Genomic DNA, 14,583 nt, shown 5'->3' on the forward strand with positions numbered 1-14,583 from the left:
GCCTGAGGTCAGAACAGTGGAAGAGCCACTTAAATTGAAGGAACATTCCTTCAAACTTTGCTCAGTAGAGAAGTGGGATAGGATCCACTATCTCCCTTCTGCCATAGATATAGCCAGGAATATAGGGGAACAGTTGCTGGTCTTGTTAAAAAAAGATTATAGAGGATGCCTCTGTACCCAGAAACAGAGATAGCCTGACCTCTCAGCTAGACATGCCAAAAATTTAGTTTTGAGACCCAGAATTGAATAGCCTTGGAGAGGGAGAAGATACAAAGTAGTAACACAATTATATAGCCTTGTGTAGAGTAGAAGACATCTATCATTACCAACAGTTACTACTGGCTGAGGTTCATCCTTTTCCTTTGACATTCTCCAACTGCGAAGACTTACACTCTAAAAAGTTGCAGGATGTGGTCCAAGACACAGGATGGGCCATGTCTCAGTTGTAGGGGTCAGCCCACCTGATGATGCTCTGTCTCAGTGACAGTTTTAAGTTGGGGTTAAGTTGCTCCTCTGCAGGACCTCTAGCTGATGGAACCAGAAGAACCCTTCAAGCAGGGAACAGAGTTTTAAGGGGACAGTTCCAGAGAAGTTAGCTGCGTTAATCTGTTGCTGCAAAACAGTAAAGAGCCCACATATTTAAGGCTAACATATTTTATTATAGCATAAGCTTTCGAGAAACATGGCTCTTTGTCAGATGCAAGGTGCTACAGGACTCTTTACTGTTTTGAGGGAACAGGTTGCTAGCAGTCTCCAGAAAACACCTCTTTGACCTAGTATGATGCGGTAAGTGGGTGAAGAAACAGATATGATAGAATTTCCTTGCAACAGGAAGGAACTGCCTTTTCCTGGGATGCGAGGACACAGACCTCTCCTCTGGGAGGGCAGTCATTTTTTTTACTAAGGCCCAAAGAGCTAGAGGGAGCTTCAAGGTAATGGATTTGTACGGATCTGTTAACCACCTAAGCTAAAAGGGACCTGTCCTATATTTTAACATTTGATAGGACAAAGGATTTTTGTTTTCCCCATTTCTTTGGTTCCCTTGCTCAACCTGGTTCAATGCTAAATAAGTATGCTTGTAAATGTTTTTTTAAAAATAAATACTTTTAAACTTTTGATGCTGGTAGTGGTTGTCTATATCACATAGATCTCCATAGTCTCAGACACACTATTTTAAAAGGAGTGCCTGGAGGAAGGAAAGCAGTTGGCAAGGGGTGCACAAAGCAGTGAACTGTCCCTGTGGTGACCAGGTGCTGGGCAGCTGGAGATAGAGGCAAGGCCTCAGAAACTGGAAGGGAAGCTGTGATTACTGACCCTTCCAGTTGGCTATTCAGAACACAGGTCAGGAGGATGTGGTGGTGGGCTACCCAAGATTGGAAGAAAAACCTCTCCAGGTGGTGAGAAAATCCAGAGAGGCAGGGTAGAATAGGGCCTGCAGGCCAGAGCAGGCACATTCTGGTACAGATCCTAATAAACCAGTGCACTTTTTTTTTTATTCTCCAGAATGCTTCAGGTTAGATGTTAAAACAGGGCAGGGTGGGGATAGCAAGTTCTTATTTTTAGGCCTCTTTGCATTCTGTGCAGAAAGCCAAGTGAATCTGAATGAAGTGATGCTAGGCACTGCTGGCTGCACATGTGGTCTTCTGCCACTACTTAATTCGCCCTCTTCTCCCTTCTGTAAAACCTATGACCAATAATAATTAAGCCTTTTTGTTATCTGGGAAAAAAAGGAAAGGTCCCCTGTGCAAGCACCAGTCATTTTTTACTCTGGGGTGACGTCGCATCACGATGTTTTCATGGCAGACTTTTTAACGGGGTGGTTTGCCATTGCCTTCCCCAGTCATCTACACCTTCCCCCCAGCAAGCTGGGTACTCATTTTACCGACCTCGGAAGGATGGAAGGCTGAGTCAACCTTGAGCCGACTACCTGAATCCAGCTTCTGCCGGAATCAAACTCAGGTCGTGAGCAGAGAGTTCAGACCACAGTACTGCAGCTTCACCACTCTGCGCCATGGGGCTCCTATCCATATATTGTTATCTGTTATATTATTATGTTATCTGTTATATCTGATAAATTGTTATCTGACATCCCACAAAATCACTACATCTGTGGCTGAGTTTGTCATGTGGATGGAAGTTAAGGGCTAGAGAATACAATAAATAGATCTATTATGCCTGCCTGCTGTGCCTTTTTAATTTCAGTGGGTTCTGGTTGGTGACAATCTTCTTTTATATTTTTAGGCATTAGTTTTGGACTGTTTATTCCTGTTTTATGGTATTACTATGCCATTAAAGGTTTGAGTGGATTGGTGGTCTTCTAGAAAAAAGGAGGCAGAGTGGCAGCACCCCTCCCCCACAAATGAAAAACATAAAAATGTTAGTTGATCAAGTGCTGAACTGAATACTCTATGAGGCTATTTTATTTACCAGAGCTATTAATGAAGTGCAAACTGAAAGCATTTTATTAGGTTCGGGAGAAAATGGGGATTTACTGTCACTTAAATATTTTCATTATGAATTGTAAGCCACCTCAAACTACTGGAAAAGGAGAGGTATAAATATTTTAAAATGTACCAATAGAACCTTGGTCATTGCTGAATGCTAATCTTTGCACATTTCTGTGGCTAAGAACTGATCTAAATGCAAATGAACACAACTGAAGGAAGATGACTGCCAACTATTACCTAATGCTACTATAAATTTAAGTAAAGGCTAAAGATAAAACAAAAAGTAGTAGGATGTTTAACAAAGTCTACAGAAATTGGGAAATCTGCCAGAATGAATTCTGGCCTGGAATTGGGCCAGTCTATACTCTCATTCACAGCCCAGAAATGGCTCAAATTAAGGAAAGATAATCAAGCCAAGAATGATCTCAAAATGACTCTCCCCTTTAGGTCTCCTTGATCACAGGAAGAAAACTTACATTTGTATTCTTTTTGTTCTCGGGACAAAAAGAAAAAGGCTGTTTGTGATTGATGAAGTCAGAAGAACGTGAATAATTTTTTTTAAAAAAATATCAGCAATCAGCCCAAGGACACATCTCCAGATCCTCCATACATTTACTGCAAATACCAGAAAGCAAGTCTCTCAGAACCACAGTGGTTGATTCTATGTTTGTTGAATTGAATGAGATTTCTGACTAGAAGGAATCTGTGGCTGATGAATTATAACTGGATTATATGGCCCCAGATACTCAGGATATGACATACAGAATGCTGCAACAGACATAACTTGAGTAAGACAACATAAAAGGAGAATTAGTTTTCATTTACATTCCTTACGTTTAATACAGTACATGCAAAAATTACCAAGTTACTTACTAATTTGGTTGTCCATCTTGAAGGCAATGTCCACATGCAAAACATAGAGCATGAACTGGAACCAAGGGCTCATCTCATTAGGCGGATGAGGTGCATGAATGGAGAACACAATGTCATTGGCTTCTATCTGCCTGCTCACTGCTTCATCAAAGTCCCTGATTTTTTCACATGGCTTAGATCCCCAAGGCAAATGCCAGTTGGTCTTGGGACGGTTCTTCCCCGCATCTACACATTTGTTTGCCAGATAGGACACGGCTGTGGTGGGACTCGGAGCTGCAAACAAAAATACCAACAAACATGGTTATCAGCACTGATTGACAAGAAGTGATGCAGGCCAATGAGAAGTCTTACAAAATCTGCAGGTACAAGCTGCTCTGTTCAAAGAGGTAGGGATATTGAGAGAGTGGGGTGTGTGTGTTATATTCCTGGGGCCCTGACCACAACACCACTGATGCTTGGCTATAAATTCAGTGGCCTTTTATTCAGGGAGAATAAAAAGAAGTGTGACCTTGGGCCAGCCATTCTTAGCATAACGTACCAGGATAAAAATTCATATAGATTGCTCTGAGCTCTCTGAAAAAACAATAGGGAATAAAATGTGGAAATTGGGGGTACATGTATGGTGCAAACACACACACGAATAGTATGACTAGGTTATTAACAGCAAGCCATGCAATCTGTTTTATATGATGACTATAGGGTGTGTAGAAGACAACAATGGTACCTGTCAACCCCAGATAAAGCATATCCTTTGCCCTCTTGCATACACAGAGGAGGAAATGCCCCTTCTAAAATGGTGACTCTATGGCATCATTCTAAAGAAATTTAGCTTTAGTCACATGCAATTTTTGTCACATCAGCAAACTGATATGTTTAACAAAAGTGTCTTTAATTGAGATATCCCTATTTTAGAATTTATAATCCACCTTAGTCTAGCAATGCAACAAAAAAATAAACCTACACATTAATGTTATCTTAAATCAGAAACAATGAAGCAAAGAATCTTTAAAAAGCAAAGCAGTGAAAGCCAAAAGCATAATAGCTATAAAGCAGCAACCAAAAATACCTATAAAGGATTGCCAAAATTAAAAAATACAGTTCTAAGAAAAACTGGAGAAAGCAACGCAACTGGTTTTATGGAAGGTGATGATGAGGGTGCAACTACTGAGGATCAGTCTTCAGGAATGAGTCCCTGGGGGAAAAGTGGGGTATAAATAAAGTAAATAAATTGTCAATAAAACAAGTACATGTTTGAGGAAAATTCATATATGGAAAGATACTCTTGGCACTTTGAATCCAGGCAGTTTGCTATGCTAAATTTTTGCTAGCCACAGTATGATTAGAACAGGGTTAATGGAAGCAGGCGGGTTTTTTGAGCAGGAACACACAGGAAGACAGTTCCGGCTCCCTTGGCATCAGGGGGTGTGGCCTAATATGCAAATGAGTTCCTGCTGGACGTTTCCTACAAAAACAGCCCTGAACGGAAGGGAAACATTCTGCTATAGCTGTGTACACAAAATCAAAGGCAATGATAGGCTTTGCACATCTTGTTTTTTTGTTTTGTATCAGTAACTTTAACTACTCACAAGTCCCTGGATCCTGAACATCCAGCAACAGCCTGCTCTGATGAACCGAAGCATTTTCCTGTGTCTCCAGCCCAATGCACATTTATTCCCATTACTGCCAGGTCCTGCACAGTTCATGCAAGAAGCATCTGAAACCATCGTCCAATTTGGAACATGTTGCTGAATTATTTATGATAAACACAAAGACCTAAGCAGTTAAGTGTCCACAAAACTTGACCTGGCTCAATAACCAGGCATTGTTTTGTGGCTTCTATCACCCCCCCAAAGACTCAGCTGATGGGGCATGTGTGTGTCAAAGATAGTGGGCCCCATATTTATTTTTATTTTATTAGATTTTTATCTCACCCCTTCCTCAGAATGGGGGAGGGACAGCTAACAACATAATAGTACAGCAACAATACCATAAATTCAATAAAATCCAATTAAAAACCCAGCACACAGCAAATTAATGCTTTTTGCATAAAAAACCCAACAGTGTTGATAATAGAGCCCACCAAAATTACATTAGTTGAAAGCCTGGTGAAATAACTTACATGCCCTGTATATATGTTGTGCTAAGCTATGAGATGGGAAGAAGAGGCATAAAACCAAACTTCAGCATAGCATGAGAGACCTCCCTCAAAACATAGAGAACTGGGCGGGGGGGGGGGGACGGGGAGCGGTAATATGCTGAAAGACCATGCCCACCATCCTTGACAGCCAGATTTCCTGAGGCCTATATATTATATTTTCCTGACCTGGCTAGCCCAATCCTGTTAGATCTCAGAAGCTAAATAAGGTCAGCCATGCTTAGTACTTGGATGGGTGAGCATCAAGGAGATCTAGGGTTGCTAAGCAGAGGCAGACAGTTGCATACCACCTCTGAACATCTCTTACTCTTTGGTCACCACTGGTCACCACCCCCATAATATTATTTCTTAGCCTTGGTTTAAAAGGAGTGAATAAGGAGGAGTGGGGAGGGAGAAGCAAAATCTAAGATGACAGTATGGACTCCTGAACTAGTTAAGGAACCATACAAAGTTTACAGGCTGCTGGATGCCCACTCCCATCAAAAAATCACCCACTGAGGTCTATGGACATTGGAAGAGACAAATCAACTTCAACACTGAAGTATTCTGAAGAAATTCTCCTACTCCTAAGCATGTGCACACATGCCAGCATCTCCATGTTGAATTTTTCAATATGCAAGAATGGAAAACAATTAAAAAATTTTTTTCCAGTACTTGCTACAAAAATTTCACAGCTGAATTGTCAAGTCACATTCAGCAGGTCCAAAAAGAAAAAACACTGGGGTATGAGGAACTGTCCAGTAATTCTTGTTTAAGAATATAATTAGAACTAGAAAACGTAAACAAAATCAGATTCCAGTTGTCACCCTCCCTTCTCCCTCCAACCCATAAGAAATCATAGACATTTAATCACAGAGTACTTATTTATAATGAGAGGGGATGGGATGTTCATGCTTTTCTCCTTACATGTCCAACCATCTACAGCAGTAACATGCAAAAATGGTCTGTAAAGAAGCAGTAATGTCCTGCTTGGAATCAATTAAATACAGCACTCTTGGCTCACTTTGTTTTACACAGCATTTTGCAATTCAGTGAAGTGACCTGGCTTGCAGTTTCATAGAACTCCCCTCCCACCAAAACTGGTTCAGCATTCTTCCTTACTGAATGGGATCAAAGCCAACCAAGCCTGCCAGTTGGTGATGCTTGTCCACTGCACCATTTCTGGACAATATATAATAGTCTGTTCTTCACAGCTGGAACCTTGCCTGGAAAGATACCATGGGACACAAGCTTATCAGTTTACAATTACAACAACACATCCAAAATTACATGGACTTTGGCCAGGATGGAGGCATTTTAAATAATCTCTAAGCATCCTGAAGGATTTGGCCCTCCTGACTCTTCCTTTCAATTCCAGTTTAATTAATTCCTTCAGACTTGAGAAGTTGCCTTTATGGCTGTCTTTAGACTTTCCAAGCAACTTACTGTTCATGCACATGCTGTTTCATAGCCCTGACACTGTTCCTGAGTGATTTGATAACTTTTGCTTCCTGTGCCAGATCAGAGCTACCACTTAGGATCAATCCAAGGTCACACTCACTCAAATCAGATCCATGACTAGGACACAAACATTGAACAGATCTAGAAATTTCCTCTTTTTTGTTGTCATTTGAACACACATTTGCCCACTACATCAATGTCTTCTTTTAGGACTAAGCACTTCTGGTCCCTTATTTTGGCTTGCCTGCTTCTAACACTGGCATATAAAACCAGTACACCCCTTCCCTTTTTAATTACCCTTGCCATGTACAATTCTTTCTTTGACTTTGTCTCCTCCACATGACAGTCTTTGCTACTCATTCTCACTCTCAATTTTTATCCTATCCCACTAAAATAATTCCCATTGTCATTCTAGCTATTCAATCACCTTGTCTCTGAAGAAACAAACCTGTCCATCCTCTACTTTCTCACTATGCTTGTCATGGGGATGCTCACGTGCTGTGCTTTATTCTGCTAGCGGAGTGGCCTGTTCTTCAACTTTACTTCCCTACATGCTTTAAAAGCGCATGAAACTCCTGAGGTGTGCTGCTGCTTGGGAAGTGTTTTGGCACATGCCTTTGAGACCAATGGTGATGTGGCAAAAGTCCAAGTCTCTTCAACTTATGGCTAACTCATTATTTAGCCCAGTTTGCTGTTTCCCACTGACATACCTAGTACCACTATCAGAACAAAGTCCCAATCTTTCATTTTATTCTTATTTGAATTAAGTACTGTGTTCACTAGCTATCGAGTTATTGTTCACACAGAAGCAGCAGATAACTGGCAGGCATTTTAAGTATTCTTTAAATGTTTGTGAGCTAGAAAAGCAACATTTCCAGAAATACTCAACAGGCCCTCATAACATTAGTGTGTTTTCCCTTTTCATTCTCAAAGACATAAACCAACTCTCAAGCGTAATGACCCTGAACACCAGACTGGTACACCAGTCAACTGGTTGCATTTAAACAGGCCAATATCCAACCAAATATTCCATAAAGACAACACTGTTTGTAAGCGATAACTTGACAAGGACTACTTTAACCTCTAGTCTGATGACTGGGGAAAAACATAGTTGCATACCAAAGCTTCTACCTTTTAACTGGAGGCATCTCTAAACAGGCTTTTGTTTTTGTAAACTGCTATTTTTATTTCCATTTTCACTTTTTGTTTAGCTTCTAAACTGTAAGCCAACTGTAGTATTTCAAGATAAAAATCAAGAAGAGCAGTACAGTTAACTGTTCACATAAAAATGCTAATATTATTAAAATTAGAACCATATTATTAAAGTAGTTCCAGTGTTCCACAACAGTTCTGTGAATTACAAAAACATCAAATGCACTAACTTAGTTAGACATGGATGGCTGAGATACTCAAAGTATCAATCAACTTTGTGGACAGCCATGACTGGGATTTTCCAGTTCCTCTGATCCACCTGGCTGCTACACATAGCTAGTACCTTGTGATTCCTTTTCTCTGACCAGGCCCTCTTAAGCTGTTCAGTCTAGGCCATGTTGTTTTCCTCAGTTGGGACTTTCAATTTAAATGTTCACTGAACATGCTACCTGGAAAAAGTGCAGTTACCCACCTTAATTTCCCAAGTTACTTGCAAAGCTGTAGGGTCTGGGTGGGTAAATGGAGGCCTAATGAGATTACTGTTGTGGGAGAATTACACTTTTTAAAAATAAATTGAAAAGAGTTGTGTAAAACATGAATGCACTGCATGGGCAAGAAGTTGCAAAGATTGCTTGGATATATGCTTTCTTGTGCTAAACAAGAATATTCCTATTTTCCATCACAATTCATACATGGGGGGGGGGGGACCAAAGCAGGGATCTGCAACGCCAGCCAGGCTGCAGAGCAAGGCAGAGGTGCCGCGCCACCCCTTTCACCCAGGCGGACGAAACAGGCAGCGTGGCTTCGCTCCGAAGCACCACCTCTTTCATTCACCCAGGTCCTGGGCAGGCAGAAAGGGCAGCATGGCAGCGACCTTCACCTACCCCTCATTTAAAGACTCCCATGGGGGGGGGTAAGGACAGGACATGGGGGCAGCCTGGGGTGGCAAAAACCCCAGCCCCCCTCCCCCGTTGGTCCATAAAAAATTGTCTTCCACAAAATCAGTCCCGGTGCCAAAAAGTTTGGGAGCCGTTGGACTAAAGCGTTGGTTAGTTTTGTTGGCTTTGGGATGCAACTGCTAAAACAAACCACTTCCCTCACAATGGGAGGACTGGAGGCAACGAACAAATACAACTCCCTACCCAGGTGTCCTCAAATACATCAGTATATCAAGAAACACATCAAGAGTCAGTTTGGTGTAATAGTTAGGGGTGTGGATTCTGGAAGAACCAGGGTTTGATTCCCCACTTCTCCACATGCACCTACTGAGCGATCTTGGGTCAGTTACAGTTCTTGAAAGAGCTGTTCTCTCAAGAACAGTTCTTGAAAGAACTCTCTCAGCTCTACCTACCTCACAGGGTATCTGCTGTGGGGAGAGGAAGGGAAAGAAGACTATAAACCATACTGAGTCTAAGTGAAGGGCAGGGTATAAATCCGATCTCTTCTTCTTAATTCTCAATTTAGCCCCATCTGTTTTATATGTATATCTGGAGACTGGAGATATGGAATGACAAGATGCATCTTTCTACAAACCTGACAAATGGCCCAGGTTTGCAGAAAAATCTGTAATCTAAAAACAAAACACTGTGAAGGAGGTTAAAACTTCCCAAATAATACAAGCAGCACCCATAGCTTTAAGAAACGAATGCCCTCAGTGGCCATTGCTAGGCAACTACACAGCATAATCAGCCTTCAAGCACTGGTTTCTATCAGTAGAAGGCAAAGGGGAGGAAACAGGGCTCTTTTTAGCCTTTGAGGGAAATGTAATCAAGGCCACACCCAGCAGCAGTTGGGGACAGGCAACTTGCTACCAGGAGACTTGCATGACTCACCCAGGACTGGTTGCTTTCTACAGCAGCAGGGCCAGCACTGGGGTTTTTGTTGCCCCACCCCTGCTCTCCAGTTGGGGGGGGCGGTGCAGCAGCAAACTCAGAGCCTGGCTATGAGCACACCTGCTTCCACGTTGTCCCCCAACCCCGCCCAGCCTTTCTGGGTCCCAGGAAGGCTGAGTGGGATCGGCTCAGCAGTGGGTGCACTCAAAGCCAGGTTCTAAGCGCGCCCACTGCCACAGCACCCTACCAACCCCACTCAACCTTCCTGGAACCCAGGAAGGCTGGGCAGGGTTGGGGACGACTGCCTTTGCACCCCGCACCCCCGGGTCTGTGCTTTGCCTTGGAAAGGCAGGCTCTGAGGAACACACACATGGCCAGGGCTCAGAGATGCATAGGGGAGGGGGCACACAGCAGCACCCCTGTAGGCCAGGTAGTGCCTAGGAAGCTGCCTACCTGGTCTACTCCTAAACACTGTCCCTGTAGCAGCAGCCCCCTAACAAAAAGACGGTGTGGTATAGTGGTTAGAATTTCAGACTAGGACCTGAGAGACCCAGATTCCAATTACTACCCTGTCATGGAAGCTCACTGGGTGACCCTAGACCACTTACACATTCTCAGCCTCACTGACCTCACAGGGTTCCTGTGAGGATAAAATGGAGGAGATAAGAATGATGTAAGCTGCTTTGAGTTTTCAGTGTGGAAAAATGTAATGAATATAGCTGAAGAGGAGGACGATCAAAATGTATGTTGTTGGGTGTGAAAGAGAAAAAGAAGCAGGTATAGGTGAGGATATAGGGGCTGGTAGGAAGATGGAAAGAGGGTGGGGAGGGGATACTTGGGAAAGTCAGGTGCCCCCTGGAAGCCCTTGATGGTTCTGTACCACACAACTTGGTCATATTTTTCTTGAATGGATGCTTCCAGAGGGAGGGAAAGCTGAAGCCAGGGGGCAGATAAAGCAACACTGGCTGGTAGGTATGAAGGGTTTAAAGAAACTGGAGGAAAGGCTATGGGGGTTTTCAAGAAAGGGAAAGACGATACAGGACGGGAAAATGAAAGTTTCCCCCACAAGTCCTTCCAGGTCCTCTGCTTGTATCTTTATATTCAGATATTTAACTGAGTAGTGGGAGATTTATATCAAATCCTATCCATCCCATCCCATCCCATTATATTATATATTACTATGGTGTCCTGGCAATCTATAGGCCAGTCCTCTCCAGCCAACATACATCTGACATTTCTCTGCTTTTAAGATAATGGCTGAAAGCTCAATGGTAACACAGCAGCCTGAAGTGAAGATACATGGTTGAAAACACTGAGCATTCAGAGTTCAGTATAATGATCAATAATTCTGTACTAATTCAGTGAATTTTAACAGGAAGGGTGGGGAAATATATTGAATTCAAACCAAGGCTTGCAAAGATTTAGGAAAGATACATTTATCCTTTTTCAACTGGTGCCTTAGGAAAGAGTCACTGGAATCTGAAAGGCCATATACAACATGTCACCCTAAGACCAGCAATTCAGCTAAGCTTTCAATCACCGCTTCACATGCTGGTGAAGAAAACTGTTGGGATCTTGATGACGTATTCAACACCCCATATCTGATTTATACAGGCCAGTCAAATTAATACAGTGCTGATCACGATGTTAGGGACCAGTTTTTCAATCCACCATTTGATTAAATAATGTCTTAATTTTTCATACCAAATCAATGCACAGGATAACAGATAAAACCCCTTTGTACAGAAAAGGGCTGTAGGGCTCAATCACTAGAAACTGATGATGGCTGAATGCGTCCAGGAGCATACAGAAAGATAAATTAGTGGGGGGAAATACTTCTATTTTACTTTACCACAAAAAGCTTACTTTAATGAATTTATTTGAACATTTTAATCCAGCTTTCTCCAGAACTGGATCATCGGGGTGGGGGACAGCACTCAGTTATATGACACAGTTATATATACTGGAAATTATATTAATCACTGTAATCATGCAATGTATTCAATTAGTGTTTGCCTTCAAAAATTGCAGGAATTTATTTTGAATACTGATCTAAGGATTTCCATTTTCCTTTGCTGCTCACTTTGCTGTAGTGGTTTGTAGGTTCCAAGAAGCAGCCTATGATAGTAGGCTCTTCAATAGGCAAGTATACCTAACACGCTCATGACCAACCAGGAAATATTATGGCCTCCACCAGCATCATCTTCCACAGAGCCTGTCAGTTCTTGACTGCTCTTAAAATCTGCCCTCAAAGTAGCACTCGGGACATATCTGCCTGATTGTGGGAACACTCACAGTGGCTATCAGTGTTGCTCCTAAACACGGGAAACAGAGTTGTTGTGTTCCAACAACAGTTCCTACTGGGCTTTCAAAAAAAATGAAAGAATGGACTGACTGTAAAGAACAAGCTTGCCATGTAGCTGCATTATCTAGGGTATTTCAAGCAGTTTTTCCAAAGTCAGCCAAAGAGAAAGAAAGCATTTTCTTCTTCTTCCAAGTTCTACTGCAGTGATTCATAGGCTCTCAGCAATAGCTAAGCCGTTGCTGGAAGAGCTACTTCCCAAACTCATTTAGAGTGCCCATTTGTGTATGTCTCCACTGGAAGCAAAATACTAGGCATTCTGCACCTAGTTACCAAGAGGATCTTGCATTCAGATTGCATGAGTAGCCATGGCTGACTCATTCCCTGCTCCATCATAGGCATAGCTACAAACCCCTCCCATTCAACCTGTTTTTTGTCATCAGTAGCAGACCATCCAACCCCATCAAGTCTCAGCAAGACTAGATAACTAAAGACTTCCCTCAAGGCCTCACTTTTACATGCAAGCCAAGTGGCTATATGAAGCACTGGTGTTTATGTGTTCAGCTAGCTGAAAATATAAATCATACTGAGATTAAAAGGTGTCTCGTGGCATCCTGTCCCACACTTTTGACAGCCTTATGGTATTTCAGATTAGCTGCTGACCCCTGTTTCTCACACCAGTGGACCCTTTAGAAAAATTGAACTACACTTTGTCTATCCTGATTAAAACTTGAAGCCTAGTGACACCCCACAAGGTTAACTGCTCCTGTGCTCCAAGATCAAGATCATTCTGCTTTTCTGTTCAATTACCTCCTTCTGTGCAGAGCTAGCACTACCAAATGAGCACATACAATGGACTTCTGCTTCATTAACCTAACCAACAGCAGGGTAGGAATAAACAAGCCAATTTATCATCCTCATCATTAGCTTAGTTCTCAAGCATCTCTCTCCCACTATTGTTTTTGAAAAAATATACCATGGTGAAATGCTGAGCTAGCAAGTTAGAAGTCATATTTTCATATGGTTTTAAATCCTTATTTTCACACCATGTTTTTTATTTAATAGAACATTGTATCTGCTTGACCTTATGAAAAAGGAAGCTATAAATGTTTTTAGAAGTAGAATTCTATCAAATTAACATATATTGTACTGACAGACATATTTTTGCTAGAAGAAACCTAGTATTTCATGCCCAGGAGCAACATGGACAAAAGACTCCTTCCAAGCCAACAGATATTTTTTCTAAGCAGAGCCAACATGATAAAATGTTGCTTATCTGCACAAATGAAGAATGACAGCAATCATCATACAAGATTCCTATTACCTGCTTTAGAATGTCCACTAGCACCGTCATCATGGCCTCATGGTATAAAAAGCTGTCCCAGAAATAAACATTTTGCCTGGTTAACTCTCATAAAGACCAAGTCTATCTTAATAGAGTGTGCAACTCTAACAGCAATGAGTGGGAAATCGCTCACAGAGTTTTAATCTGGGGGAAGGGGGACACTTTCAAGACTTGAGACAACCTGTCCTATGAAAACAAAGATGTACCAAAGAATCTTAAGATGAGAAATGTAGTCAGATAAGTGGATCTTTGCTTCAGAATGTAAAACTGAGTTTTTAGGCTTATTATCTGTGTTCAGACAGATAATAAATGGAAATTAAGCCTATCATGTAGTCAAGTAACAAGAGAAAAGATGACCTGATATCAATTCAATTTACCTTTAACCAGGCATATACTGACATGAAGGTCTTTGGGGAACCACAATGAAGGCTTACCTACCTCTGAAAGAAACAAAAAGCTCCCCTCAATTTTGTCGAGTTTCACAGGTAGATAAAGTGACTTGCCAAAGTTTACAATTGAGAATTGTGCCAGATCTGGCAACAGAATCCAGGCATTTGATCCTAGTGCCTCAGCTGCTACATCATATTACTTCAACTGGAAATAACAATTTAACACTTCTGCTCACTTTTTAACACTATGGCAACATGGCACAGATAACGAAATGAGTTTCAGCTCATTTTCACAGCTATTTGTAGACAGAAAGTCCTTCCACTTTATATCCAATGTAGCGCAGCAGTGTGCTAGGCTAGGACAACTGTTCACATCCTCACTGTACAAATGAAGCTCAGTGGTTGGCCTTGGGTCATTCCTGGCCTAGCATCTCTCTAACAAGGTCGTTGTAAGTGGAAACAGGGGAAGGGAAAACTATGCCTGCTGGCCAAAGCACCTGGGAAGGAGGCAGACATAAAAAAACTTTATAGCTGGGGCTTGCCACTCAGACTTGGTAACAGAATAGCAACAGCTATTATTGTGTACCATTTGCAATAGCCAAACTAATGAAAAAGAAAACAGTGATTTGAATTATCTATTATGCACAC

At 41.9% G+C, this 14,583-nt stretch overlaps 2 protein-coding genes across 2 annotated transcripts in view; one reads left to right on the plus strand and one right to left on the minus strand.

Annotated features, from left to right (window-relative positions):
- Window positions 1-14,583, plus strand: part of LOC132566704 (methylcrotonoyl-CoA carboxylase beta chain, mitochondrial-like) — a 170,793-nt gene that overhangs the window by 78,421 nt on the left and 77,789 nt on the right. The window lies entirely within an intron of this gene.
- WLS (Wnt ligand secretion mediator) overlaps window positions 1-14,583 on the minus strand; it is a 58,020-nt gene that overhangs the window by 33,090 nt on the left and 10,347 nt on the right. Inside the window, exon 2 of the mRNA XM_060231988.1 lies at window positions 3,321-3,593. Within this exon, the coding sequence (XP_060087971.1) occupies window positions 3,321-3,593 (273 nt within the window). The remainder of the gene's footprint in view (window positions 1-3,320; window positions 3,594-14,583) is intronic.

Source organism: Heteronotia binoei, chromosome 2 (genome assembly GCF_032191835.1).
Source record: "Heteronotia binoei isolate CCM8104 ecotype False Entrance Well chromosome 2, APGP_CSIRO_Hbin_v1, whole genome shotgun sequence".
In the NCBI taxonomy this organism is placed as follows: domain Eukaryota; kingdom Metazoa; phylum Chordata; class Lepidosauria; order Squamata; family Gekkonidae; genus Heteronotia; species Heteronotia binoei.